The 19,167-nt window shown below is 39.7% G+C and overlaps 1 protein-coding gene across 1 annotated transcript in view; it reads left to right on the top strand.

Moving 5' to 3' along the window:
* The first annotated feature begins 4,013 nt into the window (after window positions 1-4,013).
* MICOS10 (mitochondrial contact site and cristae organizing system subunit 10) overlaps window positions 4,014-19,167 on the top strand; it is a 34,887-nt gene continuing 19,733 nt past the window's right edge. Inside the window, exon 1 of the mRNA XM_036256297.1 lies at window positions 4,014-4,154. Coding sequence (XP_036112190.1) covers window positions 4,091-4,154 — 64 coding nt within the window. The 5' untranslated portion in view covers window positions 4,014-4,090. The remainder of the gene's footprint in view (window positions 4,155-19,167) is intronic.

Below are 19,167 nucleotides of genomic sequence, written 5' to 3'. Positions count from 1 at the left end.
ATGTATGCCAAGATGCATACGGACACATGAACAAGAATGAGAAGACTTGTTGGTAATAAACTCAAACTGGAAACAACCCAATACCCATGGATACTAGAACAAATAAACAAATTATGGGTAGAATGTAATGGAATACTGTAGAACAATGAAACAAGAATGAACTACACTCACAACAACATGATCTTAAAGCATAATAATGAGCAAAATAAGTCAAATACCATAGAGTAGAAATTGTATGATTCTATTCATATAAAGTTCAAAACGAGGCAAAATTAAACCATATTGTTAATGAGTAACAAAATGTCAGGATAGTGGTTATGCTAGCAGGGAGGAAGGGGTTATGATCTGGCAAAGGACACACTGGGGAGTGGGTTTTTGAGGTGCTAGTGATGTTACTTTTACAATTTATTTGTTAAGCTTTACGCTGGATTTATGTTTTTAGCACTTTTCTGTGTGCTTGTTATATTACCCTCAAATGTAAAAAAATGGGAGGGGCTTCTGGACTTTGGCACCAAAGAAGCTACTTAGTAGCTGTTTGACTCTGGACACATTACTGAGGAAGCAAAACAATATAAGACCCCGCTTGGCAAAAGAAGATATGAAACAAAATATATGAATTGCACTTTAAGAAAAGAATTAGTGCCCTGGCAGATTTGGCTCAGCAGTTAGACCAAAGAGTCCGGGGTTTGATTCTGGTCATGGGCACATACCTTAGTTGTGGTTTGGTCCCCGGCCCTGGTCAGGGTTGTGCGGGAGGCAACCAGTCAATGTGTCTCTCTCACATGGATGTTTCTCTCTCTCTCTCTCTTCCTCCCACTCTATCTGAAGATAAATAGAAAAATATCCTCGGGTAAGGATTAAAAAAAAAAGAAAAACAAGAATTAGTTTTTAATTGAAAGGAAACTGAAAAAAAAAATCCAAAAAACCTACTGGAATCTGAAAGAACTTTATGCTGGTGCTATGCTATATAATATTCTAATTTGTGTTATTAATGAAGCTGGATTTACAACCTAGTAAACTAAACAAAGAGCTTATGTTGAGTTGATTAACCAGCCGGGGCTAAAATGTACTTAAGTGACAGGTTTTGCTTTTTCATTTTCCTTCTATCCTATGTAAAAAGATGCTGTCTCTCTTGTGAAATTGTTTGTGTTTGTTTGTTTTCATTGTTTTTTTCTTTATTGATTTTAGAGAGAGAGGAAGGGAGAGAGAAATAGAAACATCGATGAGAGAGAACATCTATCGAACACCTCCTGCATCCTCCCAACTGGGGATCGGGCCCACAACCTGGGCATGTGCCCTAACCAGGAATTGAACTGTGACCTCTTGATGCATGGGTTGATGCTCAACCACTGACCCACACTGGCCAGGTATGAAATTGTTTTATTACAAGACTGTCTTAACCCATTTGAAATGCAAACTTTTATCTTTGTGACAACTGTTCCATATAATTGAGAGAAGTCCTACTGATAATAGTAATGACGTACAAAGAGTTTGACTTGGGAATCAAGCACTGCTTTAGGCAGATTGTAGTTATTGAAACATTTTGACGACGCTGTCATCCTTTAAGTACTTTCTTACTTTGTGACACAAGATGCTGTTCCAGGGCCATCTCTTACGTTCTCTGCTCCAGCCCTGGAGTCTCAGTCATTTTTTTTTCAAGGAGCCCTGGATTCTTTTAGTAGAGAATGGTATTTAGAAGCCAAGATCTAGGCTTGCTTATAGTGCTATGGTATGTCATTGCTTTTAGGGCCTCTCAGCAAACAGAATCAGGACACACACACACACACACACACACACACACACTTTTATATCTATCTCTATTATAGTAAATGCTATGAGTTCATACTGATACATTGAATTCCAGTCCAACAGCAAATAATTTTTCAAGCTTTCCCCTTTTTCATGTTTGTGAGTCCCTTCTCCAGCACTGAAAAATTGATTTTTAAACATTTTAAATGTAACAAAATTTATAATGTGTATATTGCTGTTTTTTAAAATAATTTTATTCTCATTTGTATTGGTCTTTGTTCTCCAAGAACTATCAAAACTCCGGAGTTTTAATTTATTTTATTCATTCAACCAACATATATTTATCAAGCAAATATTATGTGTCAGATTATATTCTCGGGCTGGGGATACAGCAGTGAACAAAGCATCGTATTGAGAAAGGAACCATGAAAAGAGAATAATAGATACAAAGCTAGGAAATGGCAAAGCTGGGATCTGAACCCAGACAGCTTGGCTCCAGAATTCATGCTATACCATCTGCCTCTGATTGCTTTTGTAATTTGCTCTCTGCCTTCCACAAAACTTTACAACTCTCTTGAATCCAATAAAAATGCCTCTGTCAGTTTCTAAATCTACACAATGCATCTTCCACATTACTTAATTTCTCTGATGCTCAGTTTCCAATTCTGTGAAAATATACCAATCTCAACCTGCTGTGAAGATAAATGAAATTATATGAGATGCCTGGTGTTACTTGTGACACATCATAGGTATTTAGTGAAGTTACTTTTTCTTTTCTATTCCAACATAAATGCTACACTATAAAGTTCTTCCAGAACAAAGAACTTTTCTCTTCCTCATTCAATCCATTCATTCTTAAATCCATTCAAAAAGCATTTACTGTAAATGCAATATATTCCAGGCTCTCTGCTAGCTGTGAGGGATACAGGAACAGCACAGCCTCCATTCTCGAGGAGCTCACAATCACATCCAAGAGACACACAGTTACAATACAATCTGCTATGTAGCTCAGATGAGAGCTAGAAGGGTGATCGTGGAAGAAGCCTTTCTGAAAAATAGGTTATATCATAACAAAAACTAATAGAGCAATTCTGCTGTTAAGGTTGCCAATGATAGATAAAAACAAGAAAAGGGTGAATGAATTTGATCCAGTTCAACAAATCTTTCATAGACAATCTTACTGTCCAAGGCATTGTGCTCTGAATTGGGATTATGCAGGTGAAGAAGGGGCAGCTCAGGCCCTTCATGAGCTTCTAGTTTTCCTGGTAGATACAAACTTCTATAAAGAGATGTTTCAATACAATGTAGCAAATGATAGGAGTAGGAAGCTCCTGTGACAAGATGATGATGATGAAGGGGCCTCTAAGGTCTCTTAATGTAGGCTTCTTAGAATGAACTTGTTGAAGTTTAGATATATCCAGTAGATGAATGGGAGTTACCAACAGCTTCTAATCAAGGAATAATATAGTCAAATTGGTATTTGTTGGTAGGATGGAGGATGAAAATGAAGAAGACTGACTAAAATCGATGACACCAGCAAGGAGGCTGAATTAAGAACGGGAAGCTTGGGGTAGCCATCTGATATGTAAAATTTGGTAGTTATGCAATTACTCGGGGACAGTGTGCAAGGTGAAAAGAGCATTGAGGGAAGGAACCCTGTGAAACAACACACTGAGCAGCTGGCAGAGAAAAAGCAGCCCTGGAAGGACACCGAAAGGGAAGAGTCAGATGAGGACTAGGGAAGATTAGTGTACTGGGTGTCCAAATGAATAAAGAGAAGGCGGAGGAGACGAGGAGGATCAGGAAGGAGGGAGCAGTTGTGTCCAATGCTGTACAGAGGTCCCAAAATCCCCCATTTGATTGGCAACAGGTGACATTTGACAGCAGTTTCTATGTAAGTGGTGCGGGTGGGAGTTTCACTGCAGTAAACGAGTGCATGAGGGAGTAGAGAAAGTGAAGGTGTGGAAGTAAATGAATGAATACTTCAAACGCTGTGCCCTCGCTTGCCCTGGAATTTCCAGGGCCAACGTCGGGAGTTGGTGCGGAGGAAGGCCTTCCAGACAGGGCTCTGGATGCCACCTGGGAAACCTGTCAGCCTCGAAACCCTAAGGTAGGCGCGGCTCCAAGGTCAGGGTCACCTCGGGCCTCCCGGCAACCCGTCACCTTGACGACCAACAGAAGAAAACTGGAAAGGACGGAAGCAGTCAGGTCATCTCGCGATATCTGGCAGGCCGATGCCGGTCTTTGGGGCCTGGGAACCGCGGCCAGCTCTCGCGAGACTTCCCTGGAGTCGGAGCGCGGGGCCAGACCGTGAGGAAAGCTGGAGCCCCGGGTGGGAAACATGTCGGATTCCGACCTCGGCAGGAAGTGGGACCGGTGCTTGGCGGATACGGTCGTCAAGATAGGTAAGGGGCTTCTAGCCCCTGGCAGGCCCCGCCCGGAGCCGAGCGGCAGCTCAAGGCTCTGCTGACCGGGAGGGCGGAAGGGAAGCTCCACGCGAGGTCAGGCCGCCCGGCCTGTTCCAGCCCCTCAGGCCAGAGTTGCCCGAGCCCGGGCGGGAGGTCACTCGGGCGGTGGGGGACAGGGGCCGAGGAGCCTCGGCACACCGGAGTGGGAGGAGTGGAGTTGCAGCCCCGAGGAGGCGGGGGTTGGGTTGGCAGGTGGCAGGAGAGGTGCTGAGCGCATCTAGTGGAAACCGGTATGTAGGGCACAACCTTGTGCCAGGGGCCGCAATTCTCCCTGGGGCCGCATCTCCCGCGCGGGGAGGGGAGCCTGGTCGGGAGGCCACATCCCACCGCAGCTGAAACAAAAGTGTCTTCTAAAGAAGGTCATCGGGAGCACTTTTATAGACACTGCCAGGCCCTAACGTGAGTTGCTGTCATTCCCGAGTTGTAACCTGATTTATCGGCGTGAGAGTAGCCCAGGGCCTGAAACTGGAGACACAGTGATGGTGATCGGGAATGAGAATTGCCCTGGAAAGTAAGGCATTGGCCACTTGGTAGCCCTAATTGTAACTCGGTGTAGCCTTTTAACATGTGCTCAGGGACGACACAGATTATGAAGTCACTGCATGGAGGGAAGGGGAAAGAGGGAATTTCCTTTATTGAGAGAATACTAAATGCCAGACACTGCTGGGTGTGCAGCTTAATACATTATTGACCCATACAGGTCATGAAGTTGAGAATCGGGTGAAGGAATTTGCCCAAAGTCTAATAAATGGCAAAATTGGGAATTAATCCCTGGTTTTCTGGCTTCACATCCCGTAGTCTTTCTTTGATACTAATTTTTATTATCCAAACTTGATATTTTTGTATGGGAATCTTAAGAGTATTTCAGAGGATTGCCTTTGAACGAAAATATAGAAAAAGAAATGATTGTAAGCACCATCATGAGAGCCAGAGATGTTTTTGGTTTATTTACTGCTGTATCCCCAGCCCCTAGAAGAGTGCAAATGGAAAAGCAAAAGGCATTTCTCTGCCCTTAACAGGGAATTGGTGTGATATAATGAAGTTTTCATATGATTGTTCTGGCAATGTTTTTTATAAAGAACAGATTTGGAGTAGAGGAGACAAACAGTACTATAAATGTGAAGTGATAAAAGTGTGAACTGTTAGACTGGAAAGGTATATTTGAGAAATTCCAAACTTTTTTCCCTGTTCATAAAATGAAAATAGTAGGACCTGCTTCCTAGGCCAGCACAGTGACAAGTACATAGTTAACTTGGTTACTCAACCTCATCTTTGTTTCTTATAAAGATGACTCCAAGTGGTAATACGGTCATTGATCAGAATTTGGAAGTAAAACAGGAGGGGTGCATGTATGTATACCTCTTTTACACAAAATAACATTTAAGACTCAGTAACTGATTACATTTAGCAGGAGCAAGACTATAGGGAGAAAAAAAAGCTCATGATTTTGGTCGCTTTTCTGCTTACATAGTTAAATTTGAGAATGATAACGGAGAAGTTGAAAGGGGGCTTTTAATTTTCAGGGGCAGCTGAGTTCAGATTTTGAGGGGTTGTCCTTTCAGTGGACTTAGAGACTGGGCATAAAAGAGATGAAGCATGGAAGTCTAACTTTGGGAGGCCTTATTTACTCTGAATGGTGTTTGAGACTGTGGGGATGAACTCTTCTGTAGTGAGTGTATTAGTTCCTGTTCCTTTAGGCAGTGAGGTTATAGAACTCTTTAAATCTCTTTGGCTGTATGCTTTTCTGGTACTTCAGAATGGAAATGAACACCCAGGGAATGGCAGTCTGTCATAAGATAGAGGTATCTTAGAAGACTTAGGTGGGGAAGAAAGGGCCAATGCAGGCTTTCGGTTACATATTGGCAATTTTATACTATATGATATAGACTGAAGGGAAGCCAAGGTGAATGGACAGCTCCCTTTTGAGCACTTCTTTATTTGGCTAAAGCCTGTTTGTTCCTTTTCCACTGGTTTGCTAAAAAAACAAAGAGAGAGAGAAAACACTTTTTAATTTGCTCATGGTTGGCCTAGATGTTGCACAGATGAGTTAAATAGCTTTCGTACTCATGTACGTTAGGCAGTGGTTCTTTTAAAAAGTGTTGTTCAAGGATCTCTTATTTTGAGCTTTGAGTAATGTCTTAATAGAAAGTTTCATATGATTTGGTCCTTGTCTTAATAGAAAGTTCTCATATGATTTGGTCCTTTAGTAAGAGATATATTTATTTATAAATACCCTTCCCCCTCCCTTTGCTGTCATAAGAAAAGCAGTTCTATTATCTTTGAGAAAAATGAGGATGATTTTAGGTAGAGAAATTGTGTTTCCATAGAACCTATAATTCACAGTTGTAGATATTAGACTCTAGTTAATTGTCTTTCAAATTTTATTTTTCACCTATAAACTGGACTGGATCCTGAATTTTTTAAGTTTTCTTAAATATTCGACTATAACCCTCCAAACTAATGTTTCATTTTTCTCTCATCCTTTAACTTGGAATTATTAAGAACTATTCTGAGCCTTGCAATTGCAAATTGCAGCTAAAGGACATTATATAAACTCCAGAAAAATCACAACAGCTCCTTCTTAAGCCATCTCATTGACTGATGTAGTCAGTGTAAGCCGTGCAGAATTTACTGGAGCATCTGATGGCATCATCAGAATCATTCAAATGGCAGACAGGGAGGATCTATCAGATAGTCACTGCCTCCTGTCCAGTGTGGCTCAGTTGGTTGGAGCATCGTCCCCCACACCAAAGGGTAGCAGGTTCGATTCCTGATCAGGGCACATATCCAGGTTGCAGGTTTGATCCCTGGCCCTGGTTGGGGTCATGCAGGAGGCAACCAATTGATGTGTTTCTCTCACATTGATGTTTCTCTCTCCCTCCCTCCCTTCCATTCTATCTAAAAATTAATGGAAAAGTATCCTCTGGTGACGATTAACAAATGAAATGAACAAACACTGCCTGCCTTCATTGCAGCAAAAGAAAATTTGGGCCTTACATCCAGAAATCTTCTCAACTGACAGCCTTACAGAATCATAAATTGGTTTATAATTTACACTGATCATTAACCTTTTTTTTTTTTCCTTCTGTTTTTTTAGACATAACCCTTATTAAATACCTGATTGCCTGCATACACATTGTGGGACTCACTTTGGGAGCCCTTGTGCGTCACTGCCTCCTGAAATGAGACTCAACACATTTAAATGGTTTTTTTAATTGATTTTTTTTTTTCCCTAGAGAGAGAGATAGAAATGTCAATGTGAGAGAGAAACATTGATCAGCTGCCTCCTGCCTGCCCCCTAGGGATCAAGCCCTGAAACCCAGGCTTGTGTCCTGACCAGAAACTGAACTGGGACCTCTCAGTCCATGGGACGCCACTCAATTCACTGAACCACACTGGCCAGACAAGATTCAACACATTTAACTGAACTGACTTATTCTCAGAACTGAATGATTGATCAAGGAAATATAGAGCAGTCTTCCAGTTTAGCTTCTGGAATGCAAAACTTTATTATTTAAAGTTTCAAAGGCAGGACTGAGGGACCAAAATTATGCCACCCTGAAGCTGTTGTTTTGGGTTGTTGATTTTAAGCTGTTTATTAAGAAACAAAGGACTTAGAACCATTGTCCGACCCAAGAGATTCAGACAGAAAAAAACCTGCTTCAGAAAGGAGACCTTAGGATGCTGCCTTAGTTTAATTTGAATTAAGTATGGTAGTACAAGAGAGCTTCAGGCAGGGGCCTGTTGGCTGGATACCTGGTGTTCCATAGTTTTTCCTGCCATATATGTTTTGCTCTTCCTTAACTCATGTAAATCGCCTATTCTCATGTCTGAAATCTAATACCCCATCCCCCTTACTTTTTTCCTGTGTCATGTCTTACATACCCAATGTTGTCTCACTGTCTTTGGGAATTTTCATGGATTTATCATGTCTATGTGAATTCCCCATGCACATGTATTAAACATTTCTTCTGTTAAGAAAAGAAAAGAAAAGCTGTTTGAGATTCCCCATTAATTCTGGTTTTAAAATACCTTTATTTTGTGTTTAATAGGAGTATGGTAGAATAGGTGGTTTGTAATATGGTTTGAGCTGCTCTATTGAGCCCATGCATCAACAAAACAAAACACCTCCCTGTATAGGCACAATCTGACTTGTTCATTACACGTTTCTTTCAGCTCTGGTTCCTTTCTTTCCCTTTCTTTCCTTCACATGTTTACCTTTCTCTTTGACCTCTATTCTTCTTTCCACTGCCACCCATATGCCTAGTTGAACTGTAAGGTTTGGGTTGTTGATTTTAATGTGTCTTTTCTTTTTTTTTTTTTTTAAAGTTCTTAGTTTAGCCTGGCTGGTGTGGCTCAGTGGTTGAGCATTGACCCATGCACCAAGAGGTTACCCGTTCGATTCCTAGTCAGGGCACATGCCCAGGTTGTGGGCCCAGTCCCCAGTGGGGGGCATGCAGGAGGTGACCAATCCATGTTCTCTCATCGATGTTTCTATCTCTCTCTCCCTCTCCCTTCTTCTCTCTCTAAAATTAATAAAGAAAAATTATTTTTAAAAAAAGTTTAGTATTAATCTTCTCAAGAAAAATGTATGCAGTCACCACAGATAAAGGCACTGAAGAACCTTTACTCCTTCTGTTCTCCAATCTGCAGCTCACTTTTTACCAGCACCAACAATGGCCTTTGCAGTCCCCCTGACTTTCTTCATTCCGTTCTTGCGATCCTTTCTGTTTTCCAAGTGAAATAATTTAAGTACCAAATCAGATTTGATGATTTTAGGTTCTTTTCCACTGTTCTTGACAGCTTTGGTGAGCAAGACATAGTTCATTTCCTGTCTACCCAATGAGAAATCTTGGTGGATACAGGATTCATGAGGTCTAAAGAGATTATACAATTCTAATGTGTTCATTACATATTTGGGAGAGAGTTCTGCAATGATTAGAAATATTGAGTCAATTTTAGTATAAAACATTAGGACTTATTACCACGAAGTTTGACTACACCCACAGGAACGAAAGACACTCTACTGACATCAATGTCATGTTGGAATGCCATGATAAATTGACAGAGAAATCATCCTGGAGCTTAAAAGGACTCTGACATGGTGAGATCTGGTCATTGTCTTCCGCAGTTAGGGCATGAAACCTTGGAGGGCCGCTGGATCTTAATTCACATTGTAAAGATCATTCTCAAAGGAGATAGTCTCATCTACTTTGTAGCACACTGCAGTCATATTTTGTGAAGTTTCAGTCCGAGGCTCTTTCTTATTGGCAACACCTTTCTTTTTGCTCATAAATATTTTTTTTGTAATTATGGCAGCCAAAATAGTGAGCAATGTCAGGGCAGTAATGGAGAGTCCTACGTAGAGTGCCTTATTGGAGCTCCTCCATGGATCCTCTTTCAAGCACACACGAGTTTCATTGCATTGACCATATGAAGGCTGTGTCACTGTACTAATCCCATCTGTTGGGCAAGAGTTCAGTGATGAGCTTGTTGTAGTGGTTTCCTGTTGTGATAGGCTGAATTTCTGTTGTCTGCACTGGAGAAGATAAAGTAGCTACTGTCTTAAATTTCTGTGCCTGCTGGCATTATAAGAGCAGATGTAGAGACCCTCAGTGATGTTGAGACCGTGGTGATCTTAGGTGGATCTGTGTTAATGCTTGGTGTTGATGCTGGAGTTGTAGGAGCAGAGGTGATGATGTAGGAGCAAAGGTAAGACCGTAGGTGATGCTGGAACACTGGTGACCTCAGGTGAAGCTCAGTTGTGGTTCATCCCCTGCCCTGGTTGGGGTCATACGGGAGGCAGCCAGTTAATGTGACTTTCTCTGTTTTCTTGAAGTTCTTCTCATATAGGCCATATCTTGCAAGTCTATGTTGGGTTCATTATTTCTTTGTGCATAAATCATGCCAAAGCCAGTTTTCTTGCCACCACTTGAATGGGTTCTGAATCCAATCACAAAGATGACATCTGATGTGGTCTTGTACATTTTGGCTTTTTTTTTTCTGAATTTCTGTCTTACGTACTGTTGCCTTCCCAGCATGAAGGATGTCAATGACCATTTGTTTCCACTGAAGTAGTCTGAACCTCCTGGTCTGGATAGTTACTGTGTCGTTCATGATGGCAGCTGATCTTCAAGCAGCCAGGGAGAAAAAGAGAGCACTAATTTTTCTTGTTTTTATTTTTGTTTTTTTTATCCTCACCTGAGGACATTTTTTGATATTTTGTTCAGATAGATTGGGAGGGAGAGAGAGAGAGAGAGAGAGAAACATCGACGTGAAAGGGACACATCGAGTAGTTGCCACCCGCACAGCCCAACCAAGACCGGGGACAAACTGCAACCGAGGTACATGCCCTTAGCGGGAACCGAACCCGGGTCTCTCAGGACTGCAGGCCGACTCTAACCGCTGAGCCAAACTGGTCAGGGCACTAATTTTTCTTAATAGCACATATCACCAGCTGAAATTTATAATTTGTTTCTTTACTTGATCTTGCTAGAATATAAACTTCATGAGAACCAGAGACTGTTTTATTCACCATTGATCCCCCAACCCCTGGCATAGAGGAGGCATACAGTAATAAGTGCTAAATTAATGACATGTATTGCTGATAATTTTGTAGACTGTGTTCTCCCATATTTGCTGTTCAGTGTGTGTTTATTAATTAAATGAAATAGCATTTAAATTAAAAAGTCCAAGTAAGGTAGATTTCACATGAATTTCCTCCAGTTTACCTTTTTTTTTTAATCCTCACCCAAGGACATTTTTCCATTTTTTGTTCGGGTAGAGTGGGAGGGAGAGAGAGGAAGAGAGAGAGAGAGAGAGAGAGAGAGAGAAACATTGATGTGAAAGGGACACATCTAGTGGCTGTCACCCTCACGACCAACCAGGGCCACCAGGGGCCGGGGACAAACTGCAACCGAGGTCCACGCCCTTAGCGGGAACCGAACCCGGGTCTCTCTGGACCGCCGGCCAATGCTCTAACCACTGAGCCAAACTGGCCAGGGCCAGTTTACATGTTTAATCACGTGTCCTTGTATGCTTGGGTCTTTTACCAGCTTTTTATTTCATCTGGGGATGTAAATTACTGTCAGTAAATTTTAATAATAAAGTTGCATTAGAAATGTTTGGGAGTAGTCAACCAAGAAACATAAACCAGAGAGCAGTTTTGTTTTTAAACAAGTAGAGTGAGATGTTGCTTTAAGTGGTAGTGCCAGCCCCTTACTGCAGGAAATTAAAAGGAGTGAAGAATATTACATTTTATGAATGTCATGTTCCGTTTTATGTGAATGCGTCGTTAATGGTTTTTACTAATTTTATGGATTTATTTGTAAGTTTTATCAGATTTATTGAATGCTCTGGTTTTCTTCCTTCACTCAGTTCAAGGCCTGTGCCATGTGTTTTCCTTGTAGTATTGAGTAATTTGTCTTGTGTGTACCCATGTAAGTCACATATTCTCGTTAATGAGAATAGGAGGCATAGAATCTTACTAATATATGAAGCTGATGCTTGTCACTCTGCACTGGATGGGAGGTTATATGTTCTGTTTCCCAGGGAAAGTAAGATTCTAGGAGATGAGAAAATCACAGTTATGAGGCTTATGGAGGTGCTTCTCTGTGATTTAAGAATTTCTAGGCCTGCAAGTGTGGGACGTGGAAGCACTGTCTTTGCTGTGAAGGCCTGCCCTTCAGGCTGTGACGTCATGACCAATTAATATGTGTGACAGTGGCCAGGGCCTCAGTTGCAGATTTTGCAGGCTTAGTCTTTCTGGTGACTTTAAGGAAAATCTGATCCTAGTACTTCCCGATTCATATGGAGGTCTTGAGAATCCCTAATGTGACTTGTCCTTTTCCCTGCATTTCACTTCTACTGTGAGACCAGAGTAAGAGATATTTGGTGTTACTATTCTCTGTATTGGCCAGTAACTCTAAAAAAGGGGAAGGAGCCCTGGCTGGTTTGGCTCAGCAGTTAGAGCATCGCCCTGCGGAACATAGAGTCCTGGGTTCGATGCCAGCCAAGGGCACGTGCCTCAGTTGCGACTTGTCCCCAGCCCCAGTTGGGGTCCTGCGGATGGCAACCAGTCGATGTGTCTCTCTCACATTGATGTTTCTCTCTCTCTCCCTCTTCTCCCCACTCTCCCTCCCGCTCTATCTGATGATAAATCCAAAAATGTCCTTGGGTGAGGATAAAAAATAAAATAAAATAAAATAAAATAAATAAAAAAGGGGAAGGAGACATCATGGTTGGGGGAAGGGTTGCCCAACTGTGATCCTTACTGAAAAAGGCTCTCCTTGCAAGACAGGTGTATTAAGCATAGCACTGTTTTTCATTTTCTTAGTAATAAGGAAAAAATGCAACCTGTGGACATTTATAAGCACAGAGATTTTTATGGACACTTAATCACAAAGGTATGATCAATAATTAAATTATTTTCCAGCTCCTCCCCCGTTCCTGGAGAATGGAGATGGAGCTGAAAATTCTAAGCTTGGCTTGGTCTTTCAGGTGACCAGCCCCCATTCTGAAGCTAACCCAGAGCACACCAAGAGTTGCCTCATTTGAACAAAAGACTCTCTGTCACCCAGGAGATTCCAAGGGATGTAGGAACTCTATTCCAGGAACTGGGGACAGAGACTTATATATATGTGTATATATTTTTTTCTACTATTTTATAATGTTGTATCCAACTTGTCATTGCCAAATCCATTGTAACAAAGCTTTTGCCTTGTGTTTTCTTTAAGAGTTTTATGATGTTTTTAGATCCTTGAGTCATATTGAGTTAATTTTTGTGCATGATGTAGGGTAAGGAAGGATCCAACTTCATTCTTTTACATGTGGATATCCACTCTTCCCAGCACTGTTTGTTGAAAAGACTGTCCTTTCTCCATTGAATGGTCTTTGCACCCTTGTCAAAAATCATTTGACCATATATACAAGGGTTTACTTCTGGGCTCTTATTCTATTCCATTGGTCTATATGTCTTTATGCCAGTATCACTCCGTTTTGATTACTGTAGCTTTGTATAAATTTTGATATCAGGAAGTGTGAGTCCTCCAGGTTTGTTCTTTTTCAAGATTATTTTGGCTATTCAGGTTTCCTTGAGATTCCATATGAATTTCAGAATGGATTTTTCTATTTCTGCAGAAATATATATCATGGGATTTCGATGGAGATTGCATTGAATCTGAATATCGCTTTGAGTAATATTGACATCTGTTAACAAATGATATTTTATGGTATGGATATACCACATTTTGTTTATCTGTTTATCAGCGAATGGACATTTATGTTGTTCACACTTTTTGGCTGTTATGAATTATGTTGCTATTATAAGTTTACAAGTCTTTATGTGAAAATAATGTTTTCATTTCTCTTGGATATGTAGCTAGGAGTGGAATCGCTGGGTTGTATGGCAACTCTGTGTAGCATTGAGAAAAATCATTGAACGTTAAGCTGAAGAGTGACATGGTTGAATTTCTGATTTCAGAAAGATTTAAGTAGCATGAGGAGAATGATTTGGAAAGGGTCAGAATGAAGGCAGAGAAAGGAGTTAATAATATATTATTGCAAAATCATGCCAAAGATGATCAAAGTAGAGGAAACCAGAAATAAGATTTGGGCAGGAGTGGAATGGAGACAAGTAATGGTGAGAGTATGGTGGTAATATTTATGGAACTTGAAACGTAGGTTCGTGAGTGGGAGGGAGTCAGGGGTGATGCCAGGCCAATGTAAATGGAGAATGGTGTTGTGGTTGACCAAGAGAGGCAGGAGGGGAGCCCTGGTAACATTTTGCAGTTTATTAATTTCTAGTATGTCTTGAGATAGGTCATTGATTATGTGCAGCTCAGTCAGTAGGATGAAAGTTATTGCATGGCAAACATACTTCCATCTTCATGAAAAGAAAGAATTTGGCCTTGTTTCTTACTTGTTAAGAAAGTAGGACAGTAAATGACTTAGCAGCTGACCTGCCTTAGAATTAACCAGCAGATTTTATATATTCATCCATTAATCAATTAAGTGTAGTTAAATTGATTGTTTCAAGCCATTTTAATGTTAAAAAATACACCGAAGGAGGCCATGAATAAAATCATGGAAAAAGAAAGCAAATTTTGTTTTTCTTTAAGTATCAGTTCATTTGATAAATGTGGGTTACCACAAAGTATTGGTGGCTTACCAAAAATTGCTTTTTGGTGGTCTGTGTTTGCAAACTGATACCTCTCCATTTCAGGGAGTGATATCAATTAGGCTAAACTAAAATACTTCAAAGGGTTTTGGTTGTTTATAGGTTTGGGTTTCAAATGAGTACATGTTAATTGTTGAATTAGTAGCCATATTTTTGTTTTTTTATATGTATTTCTAAGCAGTTTTTATATATTTCTAAACAATTTCCAAAAAAATGTAGTAATACTTTTTCCATTTGCAGCAGAAATATATGAATAACAGAACATTGTGCTCTTCCTAAAGGAGAGTTTTCTATTAGTATCATAAAATAATGTAATTAGGCGGTATATGGAACTTGAAAACACTTAAATTTTTGTCTGGCTGTGGTTTTATGCTTCCCTAAAGTGTGGGCTGAAACAGTTTGTTAGTAAATATGCTGAATTGCTTTCTCTGGCAAGTGCATTTTAGTATAGAATCCAAGTAAAAATACAAATATTTACTTATAAAAGTCATTTGGTGTGGCAATATTTTTACTACGGCCATTGACCCACTAGTGAAATGTTAGGGCATTGCTGGATTGGATCCTGTTTATTTAAAGACCAAGAGAGGGAAAGAGAGAGGAAGCTAACATTAATTTAATGCCTGTTATTTGCCATCGTATTTGGTACACTAACATATTATCCCTTTTTTATTCTCCTAACAACTCAGGGAGGAAGTTTATTTCTGTTTTTCTAGCAAGAAAAATTATGCTCAAAGATATTTATAGAAATTGAGAGGCTGATTTTAAAATCTATATGAAAATGAAAATCCAAAATAGCCAAAGCAGTTTTTAAAAAGAAAAACTAACTTGGAGGAACAACATTACCTGATTTCAGACTTACTGTAAAGCTACAATAAATAAGACAGTGTGGTATTGGAGAAGGGATACACACATAGATCAACTAGTGTCCAGAAATAGACCCATAAATACATGGTCAGTTTATTTTATTATTATTATTTTTAAAGACTTTTTATTGACTTTTAAAGAGAGAGAGAGGAAGGGAGAAGGAGAGAGAAACATGGATGTGAAAGTAAAACAGCACTTTGCTGCTTCTTGCAGGCCCCCAATCTAGCCTGCACCTGGGCATGTACCCTGACCTGGAATTGAACTGTCAACCCTGTGGTGCACAGGACGACACCCTACCAACTGAGTCACACTGGCCAGGGCTGGTCAGTTTATTTTTGACAAAGATGTCAAGCCAGTTAATGGGGAAAGAGAAATCTTTTCAACAAATTATGCTAGAATGACTGGGTATCCATGTAGTGAGAAAAATGAACCTCTTTATCATACTTAAAAAATTAACTCAAAAGGATCACAGACCTAAATGTAAAAGCTAAAACTATAAAACTTCTAGTAGAAAACAGGAGAAAAATATTTGTGACCTTGAGTTCAGAAAATATTTCTTAGGTCACAAAAAAACAAAAATTCACAAAGAAAATAATGACATACTGGACTTGATCAAAATTTAAAACTTTTGCTCTTTGAAAGACATCATTGAAGAAACAAAAATGTAAGCCCGGCCAGTGTGGCTCAGTGGTTGAGCATTGAACCGTGCACCAAGAGGTTTCCAGTTTGATTCCTGGTCAGGGCACATGCCAATGTTGTGGGTCTGATCCCCAGTGGCGGGCATGCAGGAGGCAGCCAATTGATGTTCTCTCTCATCGATGTTTCTGTCTCTCTCTCCATTTTGCTTCTTTTCTCTCTAAAATCAATAAAGAAGAAGAAGAAGAAAATGATTTCTTAAAAAAACAAAAACCGAAACAAAAAAACCCAAAAAAATATAGGCCACAGAAAGGGAGAAAACATTTGTAATACATAGATCTATCTGGTAAAGAACTTATTTCCAGAATAAATTAGGAAGTCATAAAATTAAGAAGACAACTCATTTAAGAAAATGGGTAAAATGTTTGAAAATATTATTTTTACAAAAGAAGTTAAACTAATGACAGACACATGAAAAGTGGTCATTAGGGAAATGCAAATTAAATTAACACCCATTAAAATAGTTAAAATGATAAAGACTGACAGCACTAAGGGTTCATTAGGATGTAGAACAACTGGAATTCTTGTACACTTTTTTTTTCTTACTGAATTTATTGGGGTGATATTAGTTAGCAAAATTATGCAGGTTTCAGGTGCACAACTGTACAACACATCATCTGTACATTGTATTGTGTGCTCACCACCCCAAGTCAAGTCTCCATTTATCACCATTTATCCCTCCTTAAATCTCCTCTACCTCCTTCCACCCCGCCCCTTCTGACAATCACCACACTGTTGTCTGTGTTCTTGTACACTGTTGATGGGAATGTAAAATGGTACTACCACTTTGTAAAGCTGTTAGGTAGTTTTTATTAAGTTAAACATACCATCTAGTCATTCCACTCCTAGGTATTAACCAAAGAGAAATGAAAACATGTTCATACAAAGTCTGGCATATGAATTTCATAGCAGCTTATTCATAATGTCCCCAAACTGGAAAGAACCCAGATGTTCATCATAGATAAATGGCTAAACAAAATATGGACTATCAATACAGTAGAATATTCAGTAATAAAAAGGAAAAAATTACTGATACATATAACAACATATATATATATACACACACACACACACACATATATATATATATATATATATATACACACACACATTTCAAAATCATTGGGTTGGGTGAAAGAAGCTAGACACAAAAGAGTATTGTTCCGGGTTTCAGCACCAAAAAACCCCAAACAATCAGACAAAAAAAAAAAAAAAAAGAGTACCAGCAGTTCTCGGAGATGTTGTGCATTCATCTCTGTACCACACAAAGCAGATCTTAATCTTTTTGCTGATGGAGGTCTTGCCTTCAATTTGTTATTTATTTATTTTGGTTAATCCTCACCCAAGGATATTTTTCCATTAATTTTTTTTCTTTATTGTATAGAGAGAGAGAGGGAAAGGGAGAGAGAAATGGAAACATTGATGAGAAAGAACATCAATTGGCCACCTCCTGCTTGCCCCCCACTGGGGATTTGACCCACAACCTGGGCATGTGCCCTGACTGGGAATCGAACCGGTGACCTGTTGGTGCATGGGTGATACTCCACCACTGAACCACACTGGTCACGCCATTAATTTTTTAGATAGAGAGCAAGGGAGGGAGGGAGAGAGGGAGCAAAACATTGATATAAGAGAGACACACCGATTGGTTGTCTCCCACATGACCCCTGGGGATCAAATCCTGCAACCCAGGTACATGCTGAAACAATTATGCTGAGCCTTCAATTTGTAAAAAAAAAAAAACAAGTCTGTGAAGCACAGTAAAGCAAGGTGTAGTAAATGAAGTATGCCTATATATACTTTATGATTCCATTCACATATAAAATTCTGGAAAATGCAAACCAATCTGTGATGACAAAATAGATAAGTGATTGGCTGGGGCAAAGGGTGGAGAGAAGGATGGATTGCATAGGGGCACAAGGAAACTTTTAGGGGTGATAGCAGTATTCTGTTTATTGATTGTAGTGCTGGTTTCACAGGTATATATACACCTATCAAACTCATTGCACTGTGCAGTTTAAATGGGTGCAGCTTATTGTACATAAATTATACCTCAAAAAGTTATTTTAAACCAAAAGAATGAAAATGAAGAAAAATACTCAGTTTCAATGAAGATCTAAGCAACCACAATCCTTAGGCTCAGCTTGTGGAACTATGAATTGGTGTAACTACTCTGGAAAACTGGCAGTGTCTACTAAAGCTAACACTGTGTTCACCCTGTGACACGGCAGTTTCACACCTAGGTGTGTACCCAAGAGATATGCATACATCTGTTTATCAAATGACTTACACTACAATATTCACAGGATACTATTCATAATAAGATCGACTAGAAACTACCCAAGTGCCCATCAACAGAATGGATAAGTAAATTGTGGTATATTAATGTAATGGGCTACTATATAGTAATGATAATGAATGAACTATGTACAACCATTCATAGCACTGTTGGGCCAAAGTACTCACTGTGTGGTTCCATTTCTGTAAGTTTAAAAACAGGCAAAACTACTCTATGCTATTAGAAGTCAGAATATAGTTATCCTTGGACGGAGAGTTTTGACAAAGGGAGACAGGCGGGCTTCTGAGGATGTTGGTTATCTTCTGTTTCTTGCTCTGGTTGCTGGTAACATGGCTGTGTTTAGTTGGAAAATTCACTGAGTAGTACACTTAAATGTGCAGCTTTCTGTATGTTTATTTCAATAAAAAAGTTTAAAAACATGTGCTGTCACAGAAAACTGTCCTTGAAAATTACAAAGTGAGGAGAGCAAGTTGTAGAACATCATGTGTGAAATATGACCCTATTTTCATAAATGGACTGATAAACTTAATCCAAAGTATCCTTTAGGAATAGTGATGCTTAGTGGGGAGGATCATAAACTTTGCTGTTTTATAATGTAAGCAAATAAACAAATGAGAACAATTTCTTTTCAAAAAGTGATTTACTGAGTTCATTTGGTTCCTACAGTTGAGGACTGTAATGCTCTTTAAATGAAAATGTTAAGTTTAGTTTTGTTATTGAACAGGTTAGTAGTTTAAAGTGAAAATCCAACTTTGAAAATACATTAGGCCCTGGCTGATTTGGCCCAGCAGTCAAGAGAGTTGGCCCGCGGACCAGAGAGACCTGGGTTCAGTTCCTGCTAAGGGCATGTACCTTGGTTGCAGTTTGTCTCCGGCTATGGTTGGGGTCGTGTGGGTGGCAATCAGTTAATGTCT

Source organism: Molossus molossus, unplaced genomic scaffold (genome assembly GCF_014108415.1).
Source record: "Molossus molossus isolate mMolMol1 unplaced genomic scaffold, mMolMol1.p scaffold_m16_p_12, whole genome shotgun sequence".
NCBI classification, from domain to species: domain Eukaryota; kingdom Metazoa; phylum Chordata; class Mammalia; order Chiroptera; family Molossidae; genus Molossus; species Molossus molossus.
The sequence above is the reverse complement of the archived record's forward strand: the minus strand, read 5'-3'. Positions and strand labels throughout refer to the sequence as shown.